This window comes from Sapajus apella, unplaced genomic scaffold, assembly GCF_009761245.1.
Source record: "Sapajus apella isolate SASKATOON/1434 unplaced genomic scaffold, GSC_monkey_1.0 scaffold115, whole genome shotgun sequence".
In the NCBI taxonomy this organism is placed as follows: Eukaryota; Metazoa; Chordata; class Mammalia; order Primates; family Cebidae; genus Sapajus; species Sapajus apella.
Window position 1 is genome coordinate 2,892,385 of NW_022437055.1, and position 12,777 is coordinate 2,905,161.

The 12,777-nt window shown below is 38.5% G+C and overlaps 1 protein-coding gene across 13 annotated transcripts in view; it reads right to left on the minus strand.

The window, feature by feature from the left end:
• MBNL3 (muscleblind like splicing regulator 3) overlaps positions 1 to 12,777 on the minus strand; it is a 110,083-nt gene that overhangs the window by 24,340 nt on the left and 72,966 nt on the right. For 12 of the 13 annotated variants that reach the window (XM_032260227.1, XM_032260226.1, XM_032260225.1 and 9 more), the window contains one exon: positions 5,916 to 6,080. In XM_032260227.1, the coding sequence (XP_032116118.1) occupies positions 5,916 to 5,969 (54 nt within the window). In that variant the 5' untranslated portion in view covers positions 5,970 to 6,080. Of the gene's footprint in view, positions 1 to 5,915; positions 6,081 to 10,349; positions 10,430 to 12,777 lie in introns of those variants that run through there. The other variant, XM_032260221.1, reaches the window with a different exon arrangement.

Genomic DNA, 12,777 nt, shown 5'->3' on the forward strand with positions numbered 1-12,777 from the left:
TTATAATTACATAATGCCTGTCTTTTCCTGACTTGAATATTTTACAAAAATCGCTTTACAAAACAGGTAATGTCACCACATCAAGAGTAAAGAATGAAATGCCATCATTCATCATTGCATGAGTAGGTGAACTAAAAAACCTGCTGTAGAACCTTCACTAAAATATAATTTCTCTACTGACCATGAGATTGGTAATTTAGAATAGACACAGTTTTCTTTTCTATTAAACCTACAAAATGTCTGGGCCACCTTTTAAAATAATAATTCTTAATAAAAGATCCGTGACAAAACTACTCTTTTTTATAGAATAAATATTTCAGTCAATAAACTAAGTTTGTTTGAGCTAATAAACCATCACTCTAGTGTGAATATTTGTCCTCTTGTTTTCAAGTACTGTATCATTTAACAACTGACTTAAAAAAAATTAAAAAGTAGGCCAGGCATCCCAGCACTTTGGGAGATCAAGGCAGGAGAATTGCTTGAGGTTGGGAAATCAACACCAGACTAGGCAACATAGTGAAATCACATTTCTATTTCTATTCAAAATTTTTCTTTTTTTTTTTTTTGAGACAGAATCTCACTCTGTTGCAAGGCTGGAGTGCAGTGGTGCTATCTTGGCTCACTGCAACCTCCATCTCCCGGGATCAAGAGATTCTCCTGCCTCCGCCTCCCACTGGGACTACAGGTACATGCCACCATGCCCAGCTAATTTTTGTATTTTTAGTAGAGATGGATTTCACTATGTTGGCCAGGCTGGTCTCTATCTCTTGACCTCCTGATCTGCCCACCTCAGTTTCCCAAAGTGTTGGGATTACAGGCATAAGCCACTCTGCCTGGCCAAAATTTTTTTAAAAAAAACATTATCTGGAGGCCGGGCGCGGTGGCTCAAGCCTGTAATCCCAGCACTTTGGGAGGCCGAGGCGGGTGGATCACAAGGTCAAGAGATCGAGACCATCCTGGTCAACATGGTGAAACCCCGTCTCTACTAAAAATACAAAACATTAGCTGGGCGTGGTGGCACGTGCCTGTAATCCCAGCTACTCAGGAGGCTGAGGCAGAAGAATTGCCTGAACCCAGGAGGCGAAGGTTGCGGTGAGCCGAGATCGTGCCATTGCACTCCAGCCTGGGTAACAAGAGCGAAACTCTGTCTCAAAAAAAAAAAAAAAAAAAAAAAAAAAAAAAAACATTATCTGGGCATGGTGATGTGTACCTGTAGCCTCAGCTACTCAGGAGGCTGGGGCAGGATGATGGCTTGACCCCAGAAGTTTGCGGCAACACTGAGCGATGATCATGCCACTGCACCCTAGCCTGGGCCACAGAGTGACATCGTGTCTCAAAATAAATAAATAAATATTTTCCAATTTTATCTTTAGTCACTAAGTTTATAAGTAATATAAACCTAAGTACTATAATACCTTGTAGCCCTTTAGTAAAAGAGAAAAAGAAACATTAAAAACAATATTATTCATTATTCATTAATTGGTATATCTCCATTCCTACTATCTACTTGAACTTTCTATTTTTTTCTCTTGGTTCTGAAGTGTTACATCACCTTCGTCCCTTACTATATTAATGTTAGCTAAACATACAAGCCTGTTTATGAGAAATACATTTGGCAAATAGAATTATAAAAATGATGTAGAAAGGTAGAGAGGGATCCAGGCAGACATCAGATGATTCAATTTGAGATAAAGAAAAACCTGGAGAGGAACCCTTGTTTATGGCCTTCATGGTTTGGAACTCAGTAACTTGGCAACAGGAATACCGGCCATAAATGGCACACAACAGAACCTGATTACTTGGTACATCCCAGTGCAACTTCAAATGTGCTTAGTTAACAATCCCTATATAAATAATCAAATGAATACACTCTACTGGGTCAAGTTCACCTGTGTGTCAGGATCTGTTTCCATGTGAATCACCACATTCAAAGAAAGAAACTAAAGAAATTTCCCAAGTATTCCTTTAGTTTGGATATGGACAGGTATACATATGCAAAACATCCAAATAAAAACATTTCAACAGCCTATAGTATCATATTCACTTTATAAAAACATACACCACATCCAGTAGTGAGAATCTTTCCTCATAACTAAAATTCCTAATTGTAAAGCTGAAATTTTAAAACATTAGCTTTGCTTCAGGGTCTACTCTTTCTAACATTCTTCCACAGTGGTTGTATTTCCCTTCTGATTATGCCAAGGGGATACTTCAACTTATACTTTTTTGTTGGGAACGTCAGAAACAATCTCTCTCAAACTGCATTGAAAAACACTAGAGGGTCACACCTTTTGTTTCACCTGCTGAACTTCCTTAATAAAGCCAACAAAAAGCTTTCAGAGGTGGACTTTTATACTGGCAAATGTCAATTCAGACCTGTTTAATAGAGTGAACCAACTTGCCTGCTCCAGTCAGCATTCCACCCAAATTGACTAGGTGTGGCTTTTATTCATTGTTCATTCACACTTAACAGTATCTGTTCTTTAGCTACCATCGCATTTAGGTTGACATTCCCTTTATCTAGGGGCTTATAATAAGCAAACCATATTCAATTTTGCCAAGGCAGATGTGCTTTTCTGGTATCCTAGAAACAGATCAAAGTATTCTTTGTGGAAAGACATGAAGTTCAAGCCAGTGATACAAATGGGTCTTAATATGCAACCCTACAAATATCATCACTGGAAATTTCTTAAACAAAAGCTTGACTATTTTAAAGACAAGAATCAGATTATTGAGTGGGGGTGATTAAAAGGGATAGAGAGTTGTTTTGGGGAGAGGAGGTACCAGAGAAATTAAGTAAAATGATACATTACTTCTGTAATAATATCAGGATCCACAATAAAGAAAATTTTTTCCAAATCAGACTGGTAAATGATACTTAAAATTGCTCACACTAGCTCAATTATACCATGCTTACAAAGTGGCTTCCTTAGATCATAGGAGAAGAACATAACAACCATCTTGGGGTTAGATTTTTGTACACATAATAGCTGCAGGAATTAATCATTTATCAGCTCATCGCATCATAACAGCTATCATTAAATAACCTACAAGGTAGAGAAGCAATTTCCAATTGTTGCCTTGGGTCTTCTAAGTAATGCCTTGTAACTTGTAATATGCTATAAAGTGAACTGTACTCCTGTGAATCATATCAGTCATCTTCTCTCATCTGAAGTCTGAAATTACCCTCATCGAAGAAAAGATCAGGAAACATATTATAACATAGAAAGCATGGAGAATCAAATTAGAAAGCACAAGTGAAGAAAGGCTGGAAAGCAAAATGGATTTCTTATTGGATTCTCAAAAAAGTTACTCCCTATTCTCCAGTGTGAGCCAGCATGATTGATCAATAACATGTGAAGAGTGAGACTTGGAATGGAGAGACTCTAGCAGAGGCTGAATAGAACGGCTTCCCTCAGTATCCCTACTTTACTCCACTTCTTGCTCTCTGATTCCCTGAAACAAGGCATTTCACTAGTACTCTGAAGCTGTCCCTTGACCTTTAAAAAGATAAGTGTTCCAGCTCTGTAGGAAACACTGGGCTCAGGTGTCTGATAATGAAATCTGCATCCTATTCTTTGCTTAGTTTGAAATTGAGACATCCCATGAGAAGCTGAGAGTAGCAACTGTGAGTTAAAATCTCCCTTGCCATACCTTTGACCAACATCCTCCCCCATCCCCTTCCACCCACATTCCCTGGCAACCACCTTTCGACTCTCTGTTTCTATGCATTCAGTTTTTTCCAAGATTCCACATATGAGTGAGATCATATAGTATTTGGTTTTTCTGTGTCTGCCTTATTTCACTTGGCTTAATGCCTGCCAGGTTCATCCATGCCATCTCATTTCACAATGTATACATCTAACAAATCAACATGCTGTACACCTTAAAATATATACAATTTTATTGGCTAACTGTACCTCAGTAAAGCTTGGGAAAAAAAATAAAAGCTGCCTTGCTTTATTCCCTGCTCATTCACATTTTCTGTACTTACCAAGCACATTTACTTCTCTATGATTTTATTCATAACAATTTTCAGTATCCAAAAGACTTTATCTTCCCTCTGCCCTTAGAAGTAGGGAGGGACTGGGATACATCAGTACGTGAAAGCCCAGAGAAAGAGTTTGTGCAAGGACTTCAACAATGTAAAGAATTACTGAGGGTCAAAGAGGAGCTTTGAGGAGCTTACCTTCTAGGAACTAATTTACCAACATAATTAATCACCATTGAGTTCCAAGGCAAATCTTTTTGGTAAACTAATAGTACAGAACATGAAATCTATTTATTTTACTTAAATCTGTCTAGACATTCTGGAAAAAGAGTATCATGGTACAAACCTTTCGTGATTCATCATTGCCTCTCCCACCTGTTTTTGCATTTATCCATAAAGATGTATTCATGAAAGTGTGCCATATCCTTGAATTCTGAGAATCAACTTTCTAATGAGATGGGCTTTACTGATAGCAGACTGTCCTACTCCCACATTTACATTGCATCTAAATACTACATACATATTTCAGCTTTCAATATGTTCATTGTAGTCACTGATTAAGTGTGTAACAAATAAAGGTAACATAGGCTTTTCAAATTTATCCTGTTAATACTTTAAAGGAAGTAGGCCAGCTGGAATTAGAATGAGGCACCACTGAGTTAAATGTGAGGCTTGAAGAACTATGGCAGAAAAGGGACAGTTTTCAATTCCCCCTAAGAGATGTGAAAGCAAAATGAAAGTTTATATTTTAAGGCATAGGGACAAAAGTGGATTTTCAATAAAACAATATGAAAAGATATAGCTTAATTAATTTCTAAAGGATCCATTTAAACTCACAAGTCCACAAAAATAATAGATACTTGTCTAGAATGACACATAATCTTATTAATTTTTGCATAGGGAAATCCTGCAGCTAGGATAAGGGAAAGCCGCCATCAAGATCATGAGAAATTGGGAAAAACTGAGAAATGGTGATAGGGCAGAGAAGAGAGGGGAGCTAAAATTCAAATGAATGCACCGTGGTACCCTAAATCAGACATTGGAATAGAAGGATTACATTAATAGAAAACCTGGGGAAATCTGACTAAAGTCTGGAGTTTAGTTAATAGTAATGACGTGCAATTCCAGTTTCTTGCTTTTGACAAATCTACCACAGTAATATAAGACGTTAACAGTGGGGAAAACTGGATGAAGGGTAATACAGGAACTCTTTGTACTATTAATGTGTTTGCAACTTTTCTGTAAATATAAAATTATTTCAAAATAGAAAGTTTATTTAAAAGCAACAACAGGCCAGGTGCAATGGCTCACACCTGTAATTCCAGCACTTTGGGAAGCTGAGACAGGTGGGTCACCTGAGGTCAGCAGTTCGAGACCAGCCTGGCCAACATGGTGAAACCCCGTCTCTACTAAAAATACACAAAAAATTTAGCTGGACGTGATGGCAGGCACCTGTAATACCAGATACTTAGGAGGCTGAGGAGGGAAAATTGTTTGAACTTGGGAGGCAGAGGTTGCAGTGGGCCTAGATTGCACCATTGCACTCCAGCCTGGACAACAAGAGTGAAATTCTGTCTCAAAAAGAAATAAAAAACAACAAAATCCCCATCAAACAAGAAAATCTGTTTGAATTAATGTCCTAGAATTCAAAGGTTTCCATGTAATAATAATAAAAGCTCTTCTTATCTTAAAATGTCCCTGCTCCTTTGTCCATATTCTCTTACGAACTGAACTCATGCATAAATGCAGCCAGGTTTTCAATGCAACACACCTGACTGCTCTCTTCATGTGCACAGCTCTGCAGTGTCAATGAACACATTAGTTTGTGTCCTAAATCCTGTTGCAACTAACTTCCTCAAGTCCCTGCCAGGTTATTCCACTGTAGATATTTATTGGCAATTTTCAAAAGATAGCTGCAACTTACAAGTGATGACATTTGAGCGTTCTGGAGCATAAGCTGCATCTGCTGGGCGAACATGGCTGCGACAGTCTTCTGTTGAATCAGATTGTTCCGCCCATTAATTTCCAGCTGCGTTTTTAAGTGTGGAGGAGGGTGAAGGTACTTGCAGTTCTCTCGAGTGCACCGACCCTAACAATGAAGAATAGGGAAAACATTTAATTAAAACTATCCACAAATAGATAAATTTTGAACTCCATTATCTGGGGACGATCTAAGCTCCAAAACTCTTCTTGAATCCATATAAGGCGAGAAACACCCTGAAATTCACTGACAGTCTGTTAATGAAATAATAAATCCCTATGCTTGGCAACCATTTTGTTCCTTAGGTTCCGGAGATAATGGCCCTAGATCACTTGCATGATGGAGACCAAAGTGTATTTTGGATTCTCAGCAAATTGAATGTTTTTTATTGATGTTAAGCACTTTCAAGACAGGATAGTATGTCAGTTCTGTGGAACCAAACATGCTTTTGGTGTCACCTAAATGCTGGCATGGCTGCTAATTATGATGTTTACTATGTAGCAGCAAAGGATGTCGCTGGACTAGTTGTTGATCACATTGTCACAATGTGACCCATTACTGTGTTTTACTCATGAGCACTATACAAAGAAGCTAATGAGTCTCTCTTATTTGGATTACCAGGTCCACCATAAACCTTTTAAGGAAGCACAACTGCAAACAATTCTGTTTCCCACAGATGCTAAGATTCTTTACAGTACATGAGGTTATTGGGGGAGGGGAAGGTGGGGAGCAAAAGGGCAACATTTTTTTGGATGGAGGAGTGCAAGCTGCTAGGCCACCTGAATTCCCAAGAGAAAAATGAGTTTGTTCACCAAGTGTTTTCATTCAACACATGCTATGTGTCTTCCTTATTTATGATGCCTACATAGTTTATGCAATCACTTCTTCATTGTTTAGTTATCTTGTTATTAAAACATTCCTATAATTTCATTGAGAATCAAGACATGACCTTCAAAACTTTTCTAGAGCTACATATAATGCAAACCTAGATGTACTGCAACTGCTCTTTTTAAATATTAGATCACTAGGACAAGGTGGCTCTATTGTTTTAACTCCTCTGGCAAGAAGCTGAGTATAACTTAAAAGTCAGTGTGAGAAATTAAAAGTGTCCATCGTCTTCTGTGGAGTTCGTCTTTTCGTTTTTCCCAATGCTCAATTTACATTAAATTAAATTAAAATGATTTATAAAATCAAATATCTTAGTTTTATGTACTTTTATATTTCTATGCAAATCTTGGAGAAATAATAATTTATTGGTAGTATGAGTTAAGAATCGTATTAACCTAATCCCCCTAAATTCTTAAAAGTAGCCTAGGAATACCTGTGCAATTTCAACATATATAATGAGTGTAAGGAGAACCCTGTGTGTGCTAAATCACAGTAATAGGGCTATTTTCCCCATAAACATACCCCCGAGAGAAACCATTAGCTTCTTTTTACACCCACCAAGGTGAAGCAAGACAGAAATTGGCAAGGATCTTTAGTTCCTAGATTCTCCACTCTCCATCTACAAAACTCAGGTGATCAGGCTCAGAATTAACAGCTGATGGAGGCAGTGGCACTTGGTGACTTCCACAGCCAAACATGGTAGTTTACACTTCTACTTCAGGGTTTCTCTTCCTCTTCCCACACCCTGACATTAAAGATTTCCCCAAGGCCCAGTTCTAAATCCTCTTGCTCTCCTCTCTAACTTCTTTTCCCCGGAGAAACTAAGCTTTTTCAAAGTTCCAAATACTTCTACAATTGCTTGGATCTTAAATCTCTATCTCTACCACTGACCGCTTTTCTGAATTTCAGTCCTTTTTATTATCAATTGCAGCTGCATTTGGAGACCCTGACGCCTAACCGGGTCTAAATAACTTACTCCTGACCCTCCTTCTCCTTTGACTATTTTTCATCTTGCTGCATACTCCAGTTAGGGCCACCACTCAAATTCCTATGTGTTGGGGTAGTTTGACAGCAGTAGTGAGAAAAGAAATTAGGCAGCTGCTGAGCAGCATTGCTTAAGGATTGCAGAGCCACCCAGATAGCTTGTTTAGACAATTAGCCTACACAAGCATAGAATACAATTTGTAACTCCACTGCAAAAAAAAAGCTATATAATGAAGAGTGTCTTTCATATTCAGGAATTCCAAACATTAGATAAGTTAAAGAAAAGAAAGAAAAAAGAATAATTGGAATTTCACCATTTGTTACAATTTAGTTTTAATATCATCTACACTGAATGTAATCAGAGGGAGAAGAAGGGAGGGAGAGAACACACTGTATTTGGCACATTTCCTGCCAATATACCGATAAAGAAGTGAACATGCCTTTGTGCTTTTATATCCTTCACATAAAGTAACTTATCTTAAGCTTTTTCTTAGAAAACAACGACAGTTTAGCAGAGCAAAAACAGTACACAGAAATAGAAAAAAGGTTACACTTTAAAAAATTATATCAAGTTGCGCTATAAAACTAAACTACAGAATATAAGGCAGCATGAGATTTAAATAAACTTATTCATCTTAGTTATGAGATTTTACTCAATTTATAAAGCTTCTATTTTGAATGACAGAATCCATAATTTAATTATATAACAATGCAAATGCATAGTAACATCACCTTACCAGAAACTGCTGTTTATGTTCAAGAAAGCTTATAAAATAAAATAAAAATCTGCATTCTCTATCCAAACAATAGATGAGGAGACCAAGTAATTTAATATCTATGTTATCTGTGGAATACAACATTTCAAAAGAAAACTATGCCCGTTTTTTTCCAAGACAACTTTAGAACTCAGGATAATATATTTATACGCACAACACTTGGTGATAATAAATCTCCTCTACATAGTGTTCATTCTTCAAGAGGCCCAAACTTAATTATAGGCCAAAATACTTTAATTGGTGTTTGGGAGAGAACAAACTTGGTTTTTGACATCTGTTAACACTTGTTTTTTAATCCGTGGTATAGAATTAAGGCTTTCGTAAAGCATGTAAGTTTGAGATGGAGTGGGGATTAGGGAGGGACTGTCCCAGTCGAGTAGGTAATCATCTATTGTTTTTGTCCTTTGGAAAATCAATAACTCTGTACTAGGAAGGTTCCAATGATTTCCGTAGGCCACCTAAGCACTCTGAGTGGGCCACAAGGTACCCTGTCACACTGGGTCTATAACAGTTTGGTGCGATAGCCTAGCAGCCATGTTGGCTCTGAAAAATCACCCTTCAGGTTTCCCTAGCCAAGTCAGTGGTGTCCCAAGCCCTCCTTCTTCCAATCTAGACCCATAGGTTCAGAATTAGCACACACTAGTGCAAAGTATCAGGCCCTGTCTTAAACGGCTCTGTAAATGTACCTATGACAGTCGCCACCCTCTGGCAGAGCAGGCTATGTACTAAAACCAGCAGCTAAGGGGAGTGAAGACATGGAAATCAACTCTCTCCCCCTCCCATATACACTCAAGATTAAAGAAACGTTGAAGAGACTAGAGTGCAAGCTCATTTATGCTTGCCTCAATTTCCCTCCTTTTCCATTTCCTTTTGGGCTTAAAAAACATGTCATTTTCAACTGGTCTTTCACTGTGTTACTGAGTAAAGAAAATAGCAAAGTGATTCAATAGGAAAGCAATTATCTGCTGAAATAAGTGCTAGTACACCTATGAATCATATGAATCTTCCAGCTCCCCTTTCCCATCGACTGTCTTTTAAAAATGCACTCAAAAAGCAGCAAGCAGAGGGTGAAAATAGCCGATGACATTTCTGAAGTACATCTGCATCAAGAAGTTGATGACAGACAAAGTGATACATTGTAGAACATGTATAAAGCCTCCCAAATTCAATGTATTGCCTTTTTCCTACCTTCAGGCTTTTCCCAAATGAATACAAAGCCTTTGACTAAGAGAAAAAAGTATAATTGTAGAGATTCAAATCCCACCTATGTCTAGGGAGTTATGAGAGTCACAGTCTGTCAGACACAAGACTTCCCATGCACTGGGTGGTAGAAAAACCCTGCGAAATGTACTTTATGTTCATGAGAGAAAGCCCTACCATACATCAGAATAAGAAAAGGAACCTGGGAGGCTGCAAATTAACCTTTGTCAGCCACAGTATCTTAAGAGAAACAGCTGTTTGCAGAATGACTTGCTTCGTCAAATACATATGGATTCATATGGAAAAAAAACTCCTAAATATTCTCTCTCAAATACAATTATAACTGGATTACTTTTCAAATACATAATCTCACTGATCTGCTAGACTGCTAAGAGTTAAAAGTTAAATGTTAAATCAAGGAACCCAACAGATGATTTGTTCTATGAAGAAAAACGTTGTTATTCCATTTTAATCATGATGTATTAAATGAAAAAAGTCTGATGATGGTGCCCCACCGTAACATACTTACATGGACACACATGGCTTCTCAGAGGAAGTAACAATGATTTCAGAATTACAAATCATATGTACCAGTTTGGCTAGATCCTGCAAGCATCACAGATTTATTTATTTATTTATTTATTTTTAATTTTACTTTAGGTCTATACTATATCCAGCATTTCTCCCCATGTCATCCCTCCCCACCCTCCCCCACCCCGCTGTCCCTCCCCTACCCCCCGCAACTGCCCCCAGTGTGCATCACAGATTTATTAAAGCTAGGAAAAGCCTGAGTCAAGATCAACATACAATGAGTTATTAGCCAGATATCAGCATACTACTGGCAAATTTCCCACCTTCTTCCTTTTAGAATTCTGTCTTTACAAAAATGGATACTCTGCATCATTTTTTCCTCCAAGTATTGTATCATCTATAAATGTTGACATAAATGCACAACACGCAGACTTAAAATTCTGCATACAACTTTTAATTTAAATGTGAGATGCAGGCAAGAAATTTAGGGGAAAAACTCTTTAATAAACCATTTCCTAAATATAATGAAGGCAAAATTAATGAGGCTGAACGTCAATCCCCATGGAGAGGGCTAGCCAAGTACCCCCCACCATTGCAGCCAGCACTGTACCCACCTTCTTCATATTGTCCCAACTCTGTTTTCTTGACACAGCCCATACACACATACACAGGGCAATGACTTTGGTGCAAACCAAATAACAAGTTTGAATAGGCGAGAAGCTGGGAGGAGGGCGGAATAATTTTCTTGCCTATCTGCCTCCAGAGAACTTTTACATTTTGATCTCCCAATGACAAAGGGAGTACTGGGCTCTACAATCACACTTTTGTTCTGAAATAGCCCACTAAGATAATTTGATTCCCAGGATGGAAACAGTTTAGGGCTGAATCTGATTGTAGGGAACATCTTGTGCACCTTTATCTTACAGAGAATGTGAAGGCCAAAGGGATGAGGTGACTTGTCGTAATTCATAAGCAGCTCAGTAAGCACACAAGCCAAGTTTCCAGACTTTCACTACCCAATATGGATTCTCAGTTCAAATGGCTTTTCCTTTGTAAAGATTTTCCTGGAACCATCTCCCCACTCCTGCCCCCATTTATCTCTCCCTCCTTTGTGCTTCCAACTGCACCTTGTACTCAGTTTTATCGTAGCTCTTATCGCAGTGTACATCGATAAATTGTTTACATGCTTGTCTCCTCTATTAGACTTTGAGCCAGTATAAAGGCAGAACTACATCTTCCTCTTCTTCAGTCTCCAGGGACGTGCGTGTGCGCCTGATGAATAGTCACCCCTCCATACACATTTGTTGAACTTCATGAGAATAATTTTATAGGGCATAACACTAAGTCTGCCTTAGAAGCCTAAGTGCTTCTCTTGCTATTTTCTTTCATAAGTTCTTTCTTCTCCCTCCAAGAAGAGAACAATAGTCAACACATGACTGAGGCTGCTCCTGGTTGTCTGTTCCAAATGAACCGTTATTCTATTCAGGTCCAGAAAATAGCTAGTTCCTAATTTATTTTTCCTATGAATATAGACCCTGAGGAATATGTGGCCATCATGGCTGAAACATCCTGGTAATTTAGTATAACTTAACCAAAAGTGACATGAATCCATGAGACCCACAGACACAAACTCTGGTCTGATTCCAAGGGGTCTCTGGCCACAGAGGCCCTCAGGATATAGGGCCCCACCGGACGAATAAAGGAGCCAGCAGCAGATCCATATCTAATCAGCACCTGGGCCTGCCCAGGAGGGCCCTGCATTTCCAGGGTCAGTTTAGAAAAAAACTGCGTTCTCCAACTGCCCCACCCCCATCCTGAATTTCTCTGAACAAGCCGCAAGTCAAATTCCCTGAAGCTACTAAGACAAAGGTGGCTTTAGGAAAATCACAGCAGGTGGGGCCTTCTTGTGGCTCTCTAATGCATATGCCTTCTTACAAGAAAAATGTTTGCGGCTTCCCTTCATGACCCACGCTTAGCTTCATTTACGTTAAATATTCATTTTCAAATGATCATGAGCTTGATGTTTTTCTTTGAAATTTTTTGAACAGCAAATAACAATAAAAATCCCAGAAGCTGTTAACAGTGAAAGCAAGCCTGCCTCACTAATACCTTAAATCTACTTCCTGCCCTCTCCCACCCCACTTACACACTTTTTACCACGGCTCTCATGGAATACCGTCCATCCCTGTAGAAAAATATTAACTGAATGACTAGTCAATAATAAGCTCATCAAAAACGCATCATCTATTTACAACCCAGCCAGCCAGAATAAAATTAAAACCCAAACACAACGAAGCACATTGGTACCAAATTATCAAAAGTCGGAAGGCATCCCTGATGCTAAGTATTCCTAGACGCTGTCTTTAGAGCAGCTGATAGCTGCCAACAGAAAATGTCATCAAAAACGGAAAAAATGGGAGAGAAAA